At 38.9% G+C, this 19862-nt stretch overlaps 1 protein-coding gene across 1 annotated transcript; it reads right to left on the reverse strand.

Annotated features, from left to right (window-relative positions):
• Nucleotides 1–5661: 5661 nt before the first annotated feature.
• Nucleotides 5662–18921, reverse strand: cckar (cholecystokinin A receptor). Its single transcript, XM_079257657.1, has 5 exons — nucleotides 18657–18921; nucleotides 17761–18012; nucleotides 8866–9127; nucleotides 8506–8633; nucleotides 5662–6783 (listed from the first exon to the last, which is right to left on the reverse strand). Exons 1-5 carry the CDS (start codon nucleotides 18781–18783, stop codon nucleotides 6176–6178), a joined length of 1377 nt encoding a protein of 458 aa, XP_079113783.1. The 5' UTR covers nucleotides 18784–18921; the 3' UTR covers nucleotides 5662–6175.
• Nucleotides 18922–19862: the final 941 nt, after the last annotated feature.

Consider the following 19862-nt stretch of genomic DNA (forward strand, 5'->3'; position numbering starts at 1 on the left):
TATACCATAAGGTATATAAAGACTATAGGAATGAAACCGAACTGACTCACGCTAAAGTGCTGCGTATTACTTTTGGATACAAAGAAGCTGAAATGAAAAGAAAAAAAAAACAAATCCCGGCAGGACAAAGGAGCAAATGCAGGGGGACAACTGAAGGAGTGACATCATAAAAAAAATGTCAACCAACAGGGAAAAAGCAGCTCCTTGACACCCCCCCCCCCCCCCCCCCCCCCCTTTTCTCCTGTGGTTACTTTAGAGACCTGCCTTTCTAGTCCTGGTGTTTGGAATGAGTGAAGTTCCGTCAGGTTCAGAGCACCAGCACCTTCCTTCAGCTGTGAGAAACCACAACAACAATACATCCACCGTGTCCAAAAGAGGGGGAAAAAAATACCTAAAATGAAAATATAATTTTGCGCTGCCCTGCATCCCTAAACCCTTCATCCACTCGTTTTTTGTTTGTTTTTTTTAACTTTTTTTTTGTTTGTTTATTTGTTATCTTGCATTAAGTTGCAGAATCCTTCTGGGGGGGACTGGATGTATTGTTGTTGAAGGGAGCGCAAGGATGCAGAGGGACACATAAAACGTGACGATAACAGTTTTTATGGACCAATGATCTTGTATAAGCTTTAGTAAAGGTACATTTTTCTCCATACCTTTTTTGTATTAAACATATAGTACACTTTTGTTACCAAATAGTTTCTATTCTTCCTCTGAGCTTGGGCTTTTTTTTTCTTCTTCTTCCCCCTGTTTGAGGTCCAAAATCCTAACCTGTATGTTATAATGACCTTACTACAAAAACGCCTGCTTTTCAGTCTTTGGATTGATTTTTTTTTTTGTTTGTTTTGTTTTGATACTCCTGCGTCTTCTTTTGGGGGAAAAAATCTAAAGTCTGGGCTGTTTGTTTGCATAAGCAAAGGGTTTGTTTTTGTTTCTAAAATTGGGGAAATAACCTCAGAGGGCCTATTTTTTATCATTGGTTTTTATGAAGTCTTTAAAGAGAAAAAGCTTTAAGCAACGCCTCTGCCTTGCCTGCAATACTCTTATGTGCTCTACGTCTCCTGGAAAGCATACACATCTCACACGGAGCCGTAGCAACATTTGCAGAATCATGACAAAAAAAAAAAAAAAAAAAGCTTAAAATAGTTGTTCATGGTTCCACCAAGTTGGTTTTGCTGTTTTCAGATCCATGTAATAAGCGTAGTCATTGACTTAAAAGGATAGCCTTAGTACTGTATATTCTTACTGTGTACACAGTTAGACCAGTCACATATCTAATGTCCTCTTATCTGTTGCTCACTGCTAACGTATCAAACCATGTTGTGAAGCTTGTATCAAACTGCACCTAGAGAGGTGTCTTCCAGTGTGTGCTCTAGTTCTGGTGGCATTTATATCCGATGGTTTTCCAAAAAAATATAACAACGAAACATTTAAAAAAAAAAAAAAAAAAAAAAAAAAAAAGATGTGGCCTTACTGATAACTTCAATTGCATAAAAAGAGAGAAAAGTACCTTTTTTTTCCTATCTGCTGTTTACTCATGTTGGAAGAACCTGTGCATAGCACAAAAGCAAGCCGATGCCTCGCTTCTTATCACAGGAGCTCTGCCAACTTGAGCTCATTGCTGCGACTCTTTAAGACCACATTTTCACGCAAAGCAGCCTTCCGAAGAATCCGTCGGCCTTCGTTCATGGAGTACAAGTACAAACCCCTCTTTCTGTATTTTTATTTTTTAAACTCTGGCGTGGTGCACCCTTTTTTTTTTTTTTAACTGTTGGTACAATGTGTCACGAGCGCTGTAAGCTCCGCTCCGCCTTGTCTTCTTTCAGATATCCTGTGGTTTGTTTCTGCAGAACAAGCGTGTGTATGTGTGAACTCACTGTCTGACTAGTTGCACTTATACATGTTCATGGCGACTGCGTCTCCCGCGGGAGCATAAAGGCCTTCTAAATGTGTGTTATTGATTGAATATGTGCATTTCCAAACATTACAGCAATATTGTACAGGTCATTTTCATCTTTTTTTTTTTTTTTTTTCTTTTCTTTTTTTTTTTCCCCCTTCTTCTTTTTGGGTCAGCCTGAGCACTAGTTCACCAGCCAGCAAATACATTGTGTGGTGTGTGTCTTTCATATGTCGTCGCTGTGATGGAAAATTGAGTCAGACTCGCTCCATTTTAAAGTGTTCCAACTCCAAAAAAAAAAAGAAAGAAAGTTTTTGGGTTTTTCTGTCTTCCACCGGGATCCAAATGTCTGCTAACTGTGGGGAAAATATTCGTTCAAAGGCAATACTTGTGATTTTACAGTACAACTGTATACACTTTTGGGAGGGGAAGGGAGATAAAGATAAACAATACTGTAACTTGAATGTCTGCTTGATAAAGTATTTCAGCATTTTGTTACACCTTTGAATAGGAACAGAAAAGGATTTGCTTTGCAGCCCCTTCAAATGTAAAAAAAAGAGGAAAGATTTAATTTATGCCCTCATATTTGCCATCCTTTGCCCGCCTGTTTTGTCATTAGTGTTAAATATTTTATATTGTAATATTGATATTTTTTAAATTATTGGTACAGAGTCTCCCCTTGTCTTATGTCCTAAAGAGAGAAAAAAAAAATAAAACAAAGAAAAAAGTGCATTATTGCCCATGCTGCCTATGTTGGCTTGGACTTAAAGGTGCTGCAGCACCATGTGTAGCATCGAAACCTGAGTAGTGGCGCCTCTTCACACCCCGCAGGTCAGCCTGAACCCTTTACTCTGCAGGATGAAGGTCATATAAAAAAAATAAAATAAAAATCCAAACTGTAGATTTTTAACGCAAATCTTTTTCTATGTCTTCTAAAATCTGCGGGTTTTTCAGCAGAGCCTCCGCATTAGCGTCACCCGCTCCCGCCGCCTTTCTCCTTCCTGTCAAGTTTGGATATTTTTGGGAATTTTTGTTTACATGTCGCCTTCTTTAAGCTAACCACCCCTGGCTCCTCGTCATCTCCTCCCGCGAGTCTGAACAGAGCAGCTTTTGTCACATTTGCTCAAAGTTAATAAAAGCAGCGATGCATGCTTATCTCACATGTGTCGCCTGGACAATCTGAGCTGCCCCCACCCCCCCTCTCTCACACACGCACACACACAGCGTTCAGATTTACAGATTTAAGGTATCAGTAGGGTTACAAGGAGACATAAAAGGTGGGGAGTGAGCTTTAAAAAGAAGTTACATGCCTGCTTAAAGTGCACATTGGATTAATGTTAACCCGGCGACGAAGCTTTCAGAGAGAAAAGAAAAAAAAAACACCATTTCATAAACATTTGCTTTTTCCTCTGTCTGGTCATGTTTGTTATTTTTTTTCTTTCTACACCTCCAAAAAGCAGCTGTTGTTATGTATGTGTTTTTATGAGCTCTGAACAATGTATGTATCCTCTAATATGCCAAATGTCTTTTATAATATAGTTTTCATGCACTGCTAAAACAAAACGGGGCAGAGTGAGAGGCAGCTTTAAACAGATATTAGAAGAAAAAAAAAAAAAGGAGTGTGGAGCTCTATTCTGTCGCACTCAGCCTTACTTCTCCTTAAGACTATTTGGCTGTTTGCACTACAGAGCGCTAACCTTTCTATTTCTCTTCCATATTTCATCCTTACTCTTTCATCGCTCATGTTTTTCTATGTATATTTGGAGATTACGCACCGTTTTTTTATTTTTATTTTAAGCACACGTTCTGTTCATGCTTAGCTTTGCTACAGTTGATTGCCTTTGTTTGTTTTCACCCCCCCCCCCCCCCTCACCTCCCTTTCTCTTTTTCACATCCTTCCACTATCTTTAACTTCTCTCACTGTATCTGTGTATTATTCTAGTAAATGGTAAGCAGAGGTGTCATTGTGGTAGTATACTCAGTGCTCAAAGGGTTGCTGATGGTAGAAACCTGTGCCGTTTGTAACATTTAGCAATAATGTCGAAACAAAGGGGACGGTTGTTTTGGTTTTTTTTTGTTTTGTTTTTTGGTTTTTTTTTTAATAACATGTTAGTTTGTTTTTGTACATATTGCAGCTCCAGATCATGCTCAAAACTGTATGTCATTAAAAGAAGAGAAAAAAAAAGCAAAAACATGAAGAAAAAAAAAACTTGCAATATTGGCATAAAAATGAGAATTAAAAAAGTGATATAAAATCTCACTGTGTGATTTTTAAAAAAAAAATTTTTATTTAATTTTCTTTTAATTAAAGCTTAAGTGAGTACATAAAGTCACAGCTGAAAAAGTACAAATGAATGGCCCAGACTTGTTCCTTTTCTTACATAAAACATACTTCTTTCTGCTCCTCGGTGGCTGCAGGCTGAAGGCGGGTGGGGATGTCTGAATCAACAGAGAAGCCCTGCTCCAGTCTCTCCATCCTTTTTGGATGCACTTTTAATGAAAGCTGTTAAAAGCACCGAGTTATACCGCCCTGGGTCTGCACACTGGCCACTCATGGTCTTTATGAGCTGATGGGTCATAGAGAATAGAATACCTTTCCCAGAGCAACACTCAAATGTACGTTACAACTCAGTAAATCCACTGGGATTGGGTTTATACATTCAATTATGTGCCTAAAATGGGCACAGAATATCACCACGTAGCACAACAACATGCTTTTTACAGAGCAACATCAAAGCTACAACAGAAACACATAAAAATCCAAAGAAAACAAAGTGTTGCTACATCAATGCTGCTATATTTGACAGGACAAATCCATGAAATCACATGGGTAATGGCAGGAAATCACTCTGGAGAGAGGATGCAGGTGTTTAAAATCCCACAATTCGATAAGGCCCCTCCAGTTTCAAAGTGCCTCAGGTACACATACAAAGGGTCAAGGATTATTTGAACGAGGAGGGGGTGTTTTAAATGTACTTGGCACAATAACATCTCAGTGTGGCTATCACAGCGAAAGAGATATAAGATGACATGAGAATACCACGAACTGTATGTTGAAAACTCAAAAAATGATCAACACAATAGCTGAATTTGTTTCTCTGAATATGACCTCTTAGTTTTCAGTTAGCCTCACCTATATACTAATATAAGTGATATGTTCAGAGTTTTACTGGTAGTAGCTTCATGAATAAGTGAAAAGTGGGGGGGATTGAGTTTTTGCATCAAAGTTGACTGTCTAGCAACAAATATAAATAGGAAAACGTGTCCAAACTTTTAACTGGTAGTGTGTACAAAGAAAATGTTAATTAAGCTTCTTTTAGTGTTGACAGCACTTTAAACTGGTTCTTCTGGATACTGGACTGAACCAGCTAGCTCCTCAATACTCCTTTGCTTATCATGCTAATCGCTAAATTACGCACATTCAGGTCTTCTGTTTGTCTTCATTACTGGAGAGTAAATACAGCCTCTTTCTAATGGTATCATCCCACCACAGTTGGAATAATACACTTAAATATATAAACAAAAAAGTCAATATTGTCATAACTTATGAATATGAACTTAAGACAAGGAAAGAAATGTGGACAGTATTGCTAATTAGCTAGCATTGCTCCCTACTTCTTGTCCTTTATGTAGACAGCATTTCTTTCTCTTTTTTTTTCCACCCCAAGTCCAGTAAAATGTATTTATATTTAAGGACAACATGAAGTAAAGCCAAGTTATGTAAGGGATAATGCCTGACGAGGTGTCCATTATTAGAAATTAATGGACGACGCGGGGGCGTGAACCGTCCGACACGAAGCTATATTCTTTTACCATGGTCTATATTCACCCAGACCATGGTATAAGAAGTTATAAGCTATGATGTGAACTTTCAATTAGATAACAAGTCAGAAATTTTGTAAATTAATTGCAGTTTTAAAATTGGATTAGTTGTCATATTACCTGGTGGCTGTATCGTTTAGCTGTGTTTTGAAATATGTGAAAAGGGAGTACATGGAAAATAAAATCTAAAGTGGTTTCCTGCTTTAGATGGCTTCATGTCAGACTTTTGGTCCCTGAAGCTGTGTATCAGACATCAATTTGTTGCCTACAGACGAAAGTTCAGGCATGTTTCATGTGCAACAGCACCGTTCCACAGTCATGTCACACTGAGTGAAAGCAACATAGCTGCTCATAAACTACTTCATATAAGTACTGTATTGGCTGTACAACATACCACGGATTCCCTTCATGTGTCTGCACGACGACTACCACTCCAACACGCAGACATATCACTACAAGTTACGTCAGTTCACTCCAGGCAGATGCACGGATGCCACTGTAGGTGAAGCGTGTGCTGGCTCCACTTGGAGCAGTATGACCATTCTCCTCTTGGGTTTTCGGCCCTGATCTTGATCTTCCCGCTTCCCCCGTAGTAATCCTGCTTCCAGCTGACCTCCCTGAGCTGCTGCTCCTTATGCTGCTCCTCCTGAAGCAGCTGCAGCAACTGAAAGTGGATAACATGCCCTGGCGGAAGCGCTTGTTCATGAAGCAGTAAATGATGGGGTTGACGCAAGCCGAAGTGTAGGACAACAGGTGGATGAAAGAGATGGGAGCGCCTGTGAGGCGATAGGCCGAGCGCCGGTCGAAAGCCTGCCAAGCGTTCACAACGAAGATGGGAGTCCAGCACAGGAAGAAGAGGAAGACGATGACCAAGAGCATGCGAATCACACGCTTCTTGGCCATCAGGTTGGACGTGGAGCTATTGCTACACACTCGCCCCACTGAAGGGTGGCTGCTGGAGTTCGTACTGTTGCTTGTAGTCGCTGTCAAGCTCTTCCTTTTAGATGGCTGTAGATAGCAGCCATCACTGTCGCCTGGCTTGATACTGCCAGTGCTGGCTTGCCTGTCTTTGGGGATGAAAATATGAAATGAAAAGTGGAAAAGTGCATTTCTATGTTTATCTGGCATCATATGTGTATGACTCCACTGCCAGAAATAGTTCTAATATACACTCTTCACAAAAAGTTAGGGATATTCAGCTTTTGGGTGAAATTTCACAACAAGCCTAAAATGCATTCAAACCTGTACAGGTGAACTTAATGTGATCTTTTCTAAGCTTTTAAATGCACATGTCCAACTGTTAAATGTTTCAATAAATTTTGCACAAGTTGCTGTTCTCTAACAAGGAGCTTAACGGCAAAAATCACGGCAGGTGTGTGATCCTTGAATTGACCAATAAATGTCCTGGTTCAATTAGAGCTGGTGTTTAAACAGTTGTCCTCATCATGCTGTTCACATTTTGACATCATGAGACCAAGACGACACCTAACAATGGAACAACAGTCCCTTGCCATTGCGATGCTTCAAACAGGACGTTCTCAGACAGAAGTGGCCACTGAGCTTGGAGTGTCACAGAGTGTCATCAGCAGGTTGCAACAGAGATATGGAGAGACTGGAAGAGTCACAGAAAGGCCTAGAAGTGGACGTCCTTTGGCCACATCCTGTGCTGATGACCGCTACATTGTGAACACTGCCCTGAGAAACCGGATGGTGAATGCCACTCAACTCCAGGCACGTTTAAGAGAGGTGAGAGGCACCCAAGTGTCACGTCAGACCATTCGAAACAGTTTCCATCAGCGTGGTCTACGTGCTAGACGACCTGCACGGGTACCTGACCACACCACCAGGCACAGGCATCATCGTCTTGCATGGGCCAGGGAGCGTTTACGCTGGACGAGGAACCAGTGGGCCTCAGTGCTGTTCTCTGATGAAAGTCGATTCACACTGAGCAGAAATGATGGCCGGCAACGATGTTGGAGACGTCAGGGAGAGCGCTATGCATCAGCCACTGTTGTCACCAGGCGAGCTTTTGGTGGTGGCGGTGTTACAGTGTGGGCAGGGGTGTCCACTTGGTACAGAACTGCCCTACACTTTGTGAGTGGTACAGTGACAAGCCCATACTACCTGAATAACATCATTAATCCAGTGATTGTGCCCCTACATGAACAGCAGAGGCCTAATTTCATCTTCATGGACGACAATGCTCCTGCTCATCGAGGCCGCATCATCAGGGAACGTACCAATCAGGGTACCTCAAATGGAATGGCCTGCACTCTCTCCAGACCTGAATCCCATTGAAAACCTGTGGGATCAGCTGAGCCGTCGTGTAGAGGCTCGAGACCCTGCACCCCAGAACCTCAATGACCTGAGGGCTGCCCTTCAAGAAGAGTGGGATGCCATGCCTCAGCAGGCAATAAGTTGCCTTGTGAACAGCATGAGACGTCGTTGTCAAGCTGTAATTGATGCTCAAGGGCACATGACAAGATATTGAGACGTTCAAATTTTTGTTGTAGTGTAACTACCATTGTTGTTACCTTTTGTGTTGAATTAATTTTTTGATGAGGAAATCAGTAGTGCATCCTTCTACTTAAATGTCTTACTTTTATGATATTATATCACTGTAGCATGAACATATTGCATTTTCCATAAATTTCACCTGAAAGCCAAATATCCCTAACTTTTTGTGAGTAGTGTAATGCACTTGACATGCATTTGAGCAATATAGTGTTGTGTTGACTTCTAATAAGAAAGTACAAATTTGTGGCTGGTTTGCTCTATAGCTTTCATACCTCTGCTAGATTTCCTGTTGGACAGCTCAAATTTGATACCACGGTAAAGCTCCAAGGAGATGAGTCCGTAGGCTGTCATCATCACGATGCCAGGGATCAGAAAGAGCAGCAGCAGCAGAGACACATACCTACAATATTTCAGACATATTTAGAGGGGTAAAAAAATGAATAAAAATAAGCATTAATTCAAGGTTATTAAAATAAACTCTACATCCAATCTTCTGGCTGTGAATTGCTGCTTCAAATATTTTGAATGCGATTTTTTTTTTAAATGCTTGACTTGACAAACTGATCAAATGAACAGCAACTGTGATTGTGTGAGAAAATCTTTGTGTAAAAATTTTAAAAGAACTTGCACACCAGGACTGATGAATGACATTGTTTGGCCACACCAGGCGGCACATGTGTCCGGTGCTGTTGTTGAGGCGGGTGAAGGGCTTCAGAGTGCTGGAAATGGGGTAGGGCAGCATCAGTATGAAGGATGCTACCCAGGTGGCGGTGATGACCTTCGCAGCATGAGATTTAGTCTGCCACGTCCTGGAAGTCAACGGGTTACAGATGGCACTGTAGCGCTCCAGGGAGATGGCCACCAGGTTGAAGGTAGACACACTTACTGAGACCCCTGCAGAGAGCAGAAAACCCAGCATTAAGTTCCTATTGGCTGAGCCCCAGAAGATTGTTTCTTTTTCCTGTCTTTAAAGCCAATCCTTAACACTGGCTGTTCAAACCTTTATTAGATTTCATTCCAAAAATGCAAGCAAAGAATAAGACAAAAGATGCAGACAAGTTTAGATTACTGTAGCTGTAACTACAAAGAACATTAACTTGCTTTAGTTTTTTTTTTTTTTTTTTTTTTTTTTGCTTTGGAATATTCCTCTGTGAAATGACCCAGGTATCTGAGTAGCAGCCATGAAAGAGTTGTTCAAATTCTCTAAATACTTGCTGAAGGGGCTTCAGTACTTCCAAACATGTCTATGCTTGGGGATGTGGTCTGCATGGACACAGTATTTACAGGGTAAAATTAAACGAATGCATAACAGTGTACAAAGCTAATCAACGTCAGGTTTTAAACAACTATATTTACTGTTTTGCTGCACTTTATAGCTGTCATAGTCAATGATGCTACAGCCAGATTATAACAAAGATTACAGACATATTTAGACTAATTTAGGCATTTATGCTTCAGTTAAGGTACATACAGTATAAGCATTACCTGGGCCAGCTGTGACTCAAAGGTCAGGGCCTAACTTGGGTAATGGCATGGGCTGAAATGAGTGTTGGGAGAACTGAGCATGGCCCAAAGACCAAATAAAAATGCAGATTTGGGCCATGTTTAGGACAAACACTCTTTGCTAATTGGGTATTAGCTTGGCAAAATGATTGGGAAAACTGGGGTAAAAAATAGCATGTAAAAAGTACCACAGAACAGCTGTTACTAATAAGCACTTCATGTAGATTTTGTCTGATAATTCAGGAACAATTTGATTTTTTTTTCTCCAATAAAACAGAAGCAAACACAAGTTAATGTGTAAAAAGTCTGAAGTTTAAACACTTTTGATTCACAAGTTTAATAAATAGGATATCAATTGTTAGCTAGTAAAACTGTAAATGTGCAACCTTACCTTTAAACAGTGCCTGGCTAACTTTTAAGCTAAGCTAGCCACTTCCATTTTTTGTAGCTTAATGTTAAATGGAAACACAAAACAGTGGTATAATTCCTACTTTATTTATCATTAAATGCAAAATGAGTGGGGGAACTGGGGAAAAAAATAGCATGTAAAAAGTACCATAAAACAGCTGTCACGTTAACTAATAAGCACTTTATATAGATTTTGTTCAATAATTTCAGGAACAATTTGACTACTTAATTTTTCATCTCCAATAAAAACTGAAGCAAGGACAAGCTAATGTGTAAAAAGTTTGAAGTTTAAACACTTTTGATTCACAAGTTTAATGAACAGGATATCAATTGTTAGCTAGTAAAACCGTAAATGTGCAACCTTACCTTTAAACAGTACCTGGCTAATTTCTAAGCTAAGCTAACCACTTCCATTTTTGTAGCTTAATGTTAAATGGAAACACAAAACAGTGGTATAATTCCTACTTTATTTATCATTAAATGCAAAATGAGTGGGGGAACTGGGGAAAAAAATAGCATGTAAAAAGTCACGTTAACTAATAAGCACTTTATATAGATTTTGTTCAATAATTTCAGGTACAATGGTATTAATCCAACTTTATTAATCATTAATCTTTTTTTGACTCTCAGACATCCTCAAAACATGTCTAGTGTAATGTTTTTGGTGATTTGGCACTATAATGTTTTGTCACATTAAATTTAACTACTGAGTAACAACAGAGCACATCCTGGCCCCGTCTGATCAGTGTTAACACACTCTGTAACAATAACAAGAAGATCTATAAATATACTGAAATGATTTCTGTACATGGTCTGACGAATGGTGACATAAACAGACAAACACAAGGACAAATGATGCAGTAATCCCCGAAGACAGTGCTCTGATCTCCATGTACTGCTAAATGGGGCAACAGGAAGTGAGGACGGGAAATTAAAATCAGATTTCCGAGCTGGTCTCTAATTGGATAAAAATGAAATATTGGTATTCAGTGCATCATCTGTAATGACATCACCTTGTTGCAAAGGTCCCAGCAGAGGCTTTTTGAGAAGTACAAGTCAGGGATGGAGAAGTTACGAGAATAACAGGGACACTAAAGTGATGGAAGACCTTAGTCGCATCACTGAATGCATTGACTCGTCTCCTGTCAAGCTGTCTGTGTGGAAAATTTCAATCACATGTCTGACAATGAATAGAACAGTGAAAGGAAATTATGAAAACAGATTTAAACGCGTGGGTAATTAATGAGGAGGAAAAATATGTGCAAAGGTTTATCATTTGGTGTTTGACTTGGAATGGATCAGTTCTTGGAACAATGGTGCTACTGGAACTGTCCTCAGATAGAAAGCTTTCCATAACTTTTCTGTTTTAAAGATCTTTCCAAAAAGTAGTTTTCACGAGTAGACTGGGATCCAGGCCCAGTTTGGGAAGCAGACACACCATCTATTTGTAAGATTAGTCTACAAACTTTCCTTTTATATAAATTGTATAGTTTGTTCCTTGACTGGCCTGGGTGACCTTTAGCTTGCTATATGCTAAGACTGCTAAGACTGCTAAGACTGGGGGACAAAATTATAACGTGTCCTTCTTTGTTCTGTCTTGACTCTTTTTTTCCCTGTATCTGAAATATGAAACAGTTATTATTATTATTATTATTATTATTATTATTATTATTATTATTATTATTATTATTATATTATTATTATTATTATTATTATTATTATTATTATTATTATTATTAAGCTTGTGTTTCATCTTTATCTTTCACAGACGGTATACTTGGGTTAGAGTTGTGGTGCTGTTGACCACCCTGTCATATCCTCTCCACCCCAAACCATTGAACTCAATCCACTTCTCCTGAATCTGGCTCTGCTGGAGGTTTTCCTGGACTGCCTCTTTCAAGGTTTTGTAAAGTGGTGAAACACAGATACAGGTGGATAGAATTGGAAAAACTATCTGTCTGCAAATGATTTAAATAACTTTGTATCTGTTAGTGAAATAAAAAATAAATAAATAAAAGGCTTTTTTTCTTTTCTGTAGAAATTAGTCTGCTATTTCTTGAGCTTTCTGGTCCTGTGGGATTGTAAATTACTTAGTTATTTTAAAAAATTCATCTAGATAATAAATTAGAAAATAATCTGGTTTGTGGTTGGAAGGGGAAAAGGAAACAGTTTACTTTTGCTGAAGTCCTGACAGGCTCTGTGTAGACATTTGTGTACCCTTCATATGCTTTAACAAGGTGACCTGGTCATTGCCACAAGGCCAGCAGCTATGAAACTGACATGAAGCTGAATTGAAGAGAGGCTTTATAAAGAGGTCCACTTTTATCAGTATGATTTATCTTTAAATGCATGTCAAGAGAGGGAATTTGTCCAGACTTTGGCTAAAAAACAATGCACAGGTATCTGTTTTGCCAGCATACTACATATTAAAGCTGCAGGATGTAGGAAAACGTCCCATTTAATATCACTTCTATATAAATATTGTTCTTAATATATAAACAAATACTTAATTTCATTCTGCTAATGTACGAGTTTCTGCACCTGTGCACAAAGGTTTGTTTTAGAACATTTCTATACTTAGTGGTCTCACTAATGCCCCTGTGCTTGTCCCGTTTCAAGTCCAAATGTCTGTGATATTGTGGTTGTCTTTGCAATACTGACAGTAGAGGAACTCCTTCAGTGTGTCTGCAGGCAACAGATGAACAACCCCAACTCAGAGGGGAAAATTACTTTGCTTCCTGCTGTACAAGAGGGAGTCGAAAGGCTTTAATAACAGTCAAAATTGGATTTTTCTTATGGCGAAAGTCCAATCAGGAAAGCCCCTCGCTGCTGGGGTTTTCATACCAATCAGCTATCAAGATATCAAGACAGATCTGTGAAGATATAGTTTGTGAAACAGCCATGTAAGCTTACTTTTTCATTCATGTTCTTGGATGTGCCTTCTTCTCTGTTTTCGTCTTCTTTTAGTGCACATGTCTACACATGAAAAGCCATTTCCAGTTTTCAGAAGCAACCGAGTCTATTTTCGGAGGTTGATGAGAAGGGCAGTGGAAAAACGCAGCCTTCATCCAGATCTGGATAAACCACTGAATTCACTTTTACACTTGATTTCCTTATTTTAATCGATGCTTGGCTTTCATTTATGCAGGTTTTGCTGGTGTATTCGAGTGCAAACAAGCCGAGCGGACCTCATCACGAGGACAGACTCATCCAGAATAAAGACACACGTCTTTGAAGCAGACAATTTAATTATCGGAGGGTAAATATGAAAAACGTTGTCAGATTGAATGACCGCGCTTGTTAACAAAGATAGTTCCGTACTCTGTTCTATATTTATCTCACAAACTATCTTAAACATATTATTGACTTAAGTTGGGTTTTTGAATTCAGGTTCAGAACAAAATACACTGACATAAAACAGCTTTATTGGGAGGTCATGCACCAGTGTGCAGCTTTAGTGCTCAGTCTCTTCCAAATGCAGCAGCTTGAAAGGCCATAGCAATATAGTATTCAGTACAAACAATGTAGCTGCTACTGATGAAGGAAAGTAATGGGGGTCACAGATACAGGCACATCATATCCAAACTCTGTTTTTAAAAACAGGGTCTGTATATCAGGAAGTAACAAAACTGGTCTGATGTATGAATCAAAGCAAAATTTGTAAAAGAAAACAACCAATGATATTTGTGTTTTAATCCAGTCCAAAAGCTTGACGATGTGTGAGCTCTGGGAGGAGGGTCACTCTACTTCCTCATGTCCCCGACTAAACTTAATTCAGTTTAAGGTTTCTACTAAGCTCAGCTCAGTAAGCTTTTCCCTGGAACGAGCCACGCCTGCGACGGACGTGGCTCGTATCCAGCAGACTGCACCCATACATTCTTCTCTTGCCCGATATTGGCTAAACATTGGCTTTTTATAATACAAGGTGAAGCCTCAATTTCAAGCAAGACCACTATCCATTGTCAGCCATTTTTGAGGCACCCTCTGTTCCATCTGGCCTGACAAAGATAAAGTCAGATGTTTTTGCCTCATTTATAGCCCGCAGGAGGATTTTGTTCCAGTGGAAGAGCCCTAATCCTCCACCCACCACATCATGGTTGTGTGACTTATTGTCCTTTTTGCCATTGGAAAAAGAGAAATATTCTCTCAAAGGTTCGAATTCTTAATTTTCACAAAAGATGGCAGCCTGTGAGTGTGAAAACTTTAGTTTCCAACTGATCCTTTTTCACACTTTGTGGTGAGCACCCTGAGTAACCCATAGTCTTATTCATCTTGTTTTTGTCAAACCCTGCCTTTGCGGACTCTACCTTCAATCTCTAAGCTAGTCCTTCGTCTCCAGATGAACACACACCTGCCCACAATCGTCAACATCCCTTTAAAGCCAGCTCACTCCTCCACAGTAGTCACCAGTTTGTTGTCAAACTCCTGTTCCTGATTCCCTCCTGAACCTTTTTCCTAATAAAACGACGTTTGAATCATTTAAACGTTCAGCATCATGAGTCCTTCACCAAAACAATGACAGTTTTATTTCATCTCTTATGGGTGTGGGTTTTCTGTTTTTCCTCTCTTTTTAAGTTTTGTGCTCCTAGTTTTCCTGGTGAACACAGATATGTGAGAATGTCCTTATCTATGCTGTCTTTTAAATATATATATTTATTGAGATTAATTGTTTGAGTTCAGGCCCTGCGATGGACTGGCGAGCTGTCCAGGGTGTACCCTGCCTGTCGCCCAAAGCCGGCTGGGATAGGCTCCAGCTTCCCCGCGACCCTGAATTGGAATAAGCGGTTCGGAAAATGAATGAATGAATGAATGTTTGAGTTCATAGCAATGCAGCGCCTTGCTTGACTTATAATGTAGAAGAATACAATACAAAGGAGAAGAATGGTGGGCGTCTAGCAGTCTGTGTTCTTTCTTCTTGTTTTGTGGCTTAAACAACAAAAAATCCAGAATAAACATGGTGCTATTGCTGCTTTGTCTTTAGTGATGAGTCACACTGCAAGTATTAACTCTTTTGATCATTCAACAGATGGAAATGTGTCAGACTTCACCCTTTTGGGCCAGATTGGTATGACTGGGATTCAGAGAAAGGGTCCCGAACAAGTTTAGCCCGTAAGAACCCAGTGTGACATATATGGTACATACAGTTTCTAAAACATTTGGCATCACTTTCTGGTACAAACTTTGCTCAAAATCCTGTGGAAAACTAAATCTAATTTTTGTCTTCTGCCCCTTAATGGATGCCAGAAAGCAGAAGATTACACTATACAATGTTTGACTTATCACATGGTAATAAATGGCAATTATCCTTAAAAAATGTACACTTATTTTATTTTATTTTATTTTATTTTGTTAAAGGGACAAATAAAGACCTCATATTCATAAAAATTTTTACTTAACTTTTTTTATGGGCTGGGTATTTATATGTTCATTTGGATACCCTTCCTGGTTTTTGTCTGTGGAAACACAAAATATAATACGTACCTATCTGTACTGTACCAACCTACTGGTGGAAATCAGGTTAACACTTTATCGATACACTTGATTTTAAACAAATCGGTTGCTTTATTAGTGTTTCTTCAGCATTACTGGCTGTTTAACTTTGCATTCATCACATCTGGTGTTGGCAGGCAGTTGGTGAGATGATGCTGTAATAATGCTGCTTTATGATCAAAAACATGGTGTTTACCGGTATGTAAAATATATACAAGTTCATTATGTATTCCTGTACACCTGGGCATATGAAGCTTATCCAAATAAAGGTCAAGTTACATTCAATATTTGCTGGAGTTTGCCTTTTTGATTCCTTCGAAATGTATTTCTGAGGTATAAAAAGTATGAAATAAACCTGCCTCACCAGGTAAATGCTTCAAAAGGTTGCATTACCTGATCTGAAAACGCAAAGAGTCCCTGAGAGTTAGGATTATTAAAAAAAATTTCTACAAGTTACCTGACTTTGATTTAGCTAGAATTTTCTTGCTTCTTCATATTTGCCCTCAGATTATAGCAGAGCAGACATGAAACTTCCAGCTTCAGGCTAAATTGTTTCTTTTTTTCCTACATAAATGCAGAAAGACTATGAAACTATGCTGATTTAGGGACCCAGATTTCCTTCTGTGGCATTCATTCTTTTCTCTTGAGGCATGACTGGGACCAATGTAGATCCAGAAACCAGAACTTGGAGTTGCTGTATATGAAGAAAAATAAAATATAAAACAATATCAGCCACAAACATGTCTTGATTTTCTCTCACAAATCTCCTTCAACCAGGACTGTTTTAGCTGAAGCTGATTAAATCTTCAGCTACATTTGAACATACGGGCAAATTAACCTTGCCCAATAGAGCCTCGTATGTCTTCAATTATCCTGTCTCCGATGTGTGTATGGCAATTACCAACGCAATCAAATAACAAAAACAAACAAAGCAAATACTTAAATAATCCTCCGTGCAGATGAAGTCTTTACTTATTTGCGAGCTCTGGCAAACAATTTAGAAATCCCATATGTTATGTGGTAAATAAAAACATGAAGAAAGAAAGAAACACATCTATTTATCAGCTGATTGTTTCTGTCTTTTCTGATTTATCAAGAAAAATCTGTTGAATCACGAATAAAAAACATGACTATTAGTACTTTTCTTTCACCTCCTGTGACTTTTACGATAGTATAGAAACTATGAGGTGTTGATTTCCTGAGTCAATAAAAAGGTTCCTCTTCAATCAGACTCCAACGTTGCTGTGTGGAGGCGAACAACATCTTGTCATGGACAATTTTTTTCCAATTGCCTCCACAATTTTGCAATCAGACTGAAATGCAGACTGTGATCATGTTATTGGGTTGATTACGTCTCCCTGAGAGAAACATGTGAACAGCTTTCCTCTGAAGCTGCAGTTTCAACCTCAGCATCATCAAACACGGTTTTGACAGACAGAATTTTTAAAAAATGAGAAAAATTTCAGGTTTTTTATTTGACATCAACCCCACAACATCCATTTTTTTCTTTTTTATATTATATATACTTGTCTCTTTGTGCTTCAATATTTATTTCTCTGAGTAGATTTGAATGTAAATCTACTTTTTCAGCTCAAACATTTAATTTTGCCCAATAAAGCCCATTTTTTATTTTCAGACATTTTCTTTTCTTTTTTTTTCTTTTACCTTTTTTCTTGATGTTTTGTCTTCCTGGTCCAACCTGTTTGTTCTCTTTTCACAACCTGCCTTTTTTTCCCCTTTCTTTTTTTGTCCCTGTGCCAACTTTTAGAAACAACCAACATCTTTTTGCCACCCTCTAGTGTTAAATTATTGCTGGAAGGAGTTTTATAATCATCTTCATCATTTTCTCTGACATTTCTTTTGTTAATGCCAAGTTTCCTGCCAATCATCTCCAAGATCTGTTGCGGTTTGAAGACTAAGCAACATGTTTTGTCCTGAGCAGATATAAATGTTTTAGAAAAGCTATTTTTTTTTTTTTTTTTTCAGCATTACAACAATATTAAGTGTTTTTTGTGTGGAAAACTAAAGTGTTATGTTGCTAAACTAAATTCGAATACAATCTTTTCACATATTTAAATCATGATTAAGATCAAATCCAAGATTTTCTGTACAGTTTATCCACATACCCATGAAGTACATGACCAGCTTGCATATGCCAATGCCGAAGATGAAATCCTTCATGAGGTTGGGGATGAGTGTGAAGGGAATGCACACCAGGGAGACCATAAGGTCACTGATGGCCAGGGACAGCAGGAACAGGTTGGTAACAGTCCTCATGCGCCGGTTTCTCACCAAGACGACGATGATAAGACTGTTGCCCAGGACACTGAGGAGGAAGATGAGGCTGTAGAGGACGATCCGGACTGTCTGGTTGATATCTGAGAGAGACAGGAAACAAACAGATGCACATACATAAATATAAAATGAACTCCTCAAATCATTTTAGAGCCTACCTATGAATTCCTCTGATTCATCTCACCACCCCTCTCACGCAGAGCATGTCTACATTTTCACATTTATTTACATCCCTTGAGCAAACATCAATCTAATATTCATAAAACAGTGAGTCATGTACAACTCCCTTATTCTTTGTATGGTTTTGTGCGTTTTTTTTGTTTTGTTTTTTTAAATCTTTTTAATCTCTTTGCAATATCACTAAAGGCTATGTTGCCTCTGTGGATTTTATCCTCAAAAATATACTGAAGTGATTACATTGTGTTTTCTATTTTGTGTCCACAAAGTGCACAAATGCATTTCTGTTCACTTAACCGTGCACAACCAGTGGGCACTGACTACATTAGCCTCATGGAGGACCTGAGCCATACGCGTAATGCGCACTGACGCAAGAAAAATGCCCAGAGCGGTCGCTCATTTGACACAAGCTCGAGTACAAAATTATATATTTCTTTTTTTTTTTAATTGGGCTAAAATCCATATTCGATATCGGAAATATGAAAAGAACATCTCAGACTATATTAGGGTGTACCAAAAAAACAAAAACAAACAGATGAAGCCACTTTACCTTTTGGCTCGGGAGACAGTTTCTCTTCGTTCTCGCACTCGGAGATGTTTTTAATACCAAAATTGCACAAAATCCTGTTGACATCGGTGGAATTTATCAGCACGTCGTGGATGGTAAACGTCTCCATGTCGCTTTCTCAAAAAAGGTTCAAGTCAAATCAGTCACAGCCAGAGTAACAGTCATACTCATACAAGGTTAAAAAAAAAAAAAAAAAAAAAGAAAGCTAAAAAAAAAAAAGAGATGAGATTGGGTTAATTTTTAAGTATAAAAACGAAGCTCTTAGAGATTATAGGAGTGGTTTCTCCAAGTTAACGTGCGCTCTCGGCGTCGCGCGCTGCGCTCTTCTAGTGCTCAGCAGTTCCAGCTACTGGCAACATGTGGAAAGATCGCACTGTGTAGAGATCAGTCCGCCTTTAAGACCCCCAACCCCTCCCCTACAAGAAAAAAAAGCACAAAATAGTTGCACAAAAGTCTCAAACTGGCTTTTTTATTTGCCTGGATCGCAGGAAGGTTGGAGCCATGTGGAAAGTGTTGCTCTGCGTGTTTTTCTGTCACGTCTTTGACATGATGAGGCATGCTTTCGGCGTTTCGTCGGAATCTTGTCAGCAGCGCTATGAAAAGCTCCAGTTAAGCTGTAATTGTCGTGATGACTGGAAAGACAAGCTGTCATTACCACGAAAACATCTCTGATAACTTGTAATCAGTCACATGACATGAAAAGGAATGAATGCAAAGTCACTCCCAGCAACCTTTAGCTTTTGATTGGGGTAAAGAGATGGGAAAAAGAGAATCTGCTCACACGTGAAACATATAGTTTATGACATTTAAGCACTATTGTTGTTGTTCAAGGCCAATCAAACACAGGTTGTGTGTGGCTTCAGCACAAACATCCATCTCAGCTGCACATGGTACACTTAAATCAGACTTATGAATTGAAGACACAGAAGAAACCATTTCTTTTGTTACGTCTCATGCGTAAGGAAGAAATAACTAATACAATAGATTCATAATTGAAATGACAGAATAGAAATGGCTGCTTCAAACTAAGAATTTACACTTAAGCTTTTCAAATAAAGTATAGGTATTCTGTAAGTTAGTGTAGACTCGAACCTGTTTAGTCTTTTACACTGGATCAATGCTGGAATTTACTGTAAGTCTTACCAGAAATTCACCTGCAGTTTTGGATTTGTTTTTGCTGCATACCAC

The sequence above is a fragment of the Telmatherina bonti genome (assembly GCF_933228915.1).
Source record: "Telmatherina bonti genome assembly, chromosome: 18".
Classification (NCBI taxonomy): Eukaryota; Metazoa; Chordata; class Actinopteri; order Atheriniformes; family Telmatherinidae; genus Telmatherina; species Telmatherina bonti.

What these genes read in the sequence shown, in the direction of transcription:
- cckar (XM_079257657.1), bottom strand. Translation starts at nt 18,783, where the DNA reads ATGGAGACGTTTACCATCCACGACGTGCTGATAAATTCCACCGATGTC. An exon ending in GCTGGTCATGTACTTCATGG is followed by an intron (nt 9,128 to 17,760) that starts GTATGTGGATAA and finishes TGCTCTCTGCAG; the next exon opens with GGGTCTCAGTAAGTGTGTCT. An exon ending in CAACAGGAAATCTAGCAGAG is followed by an intron (nt 6,784 to 8,505) that starts GTATGAAAGCTA and finishes TCATCCCCAAAG; the next exon opens with ACAGGCAAGCCAGCACTGGC.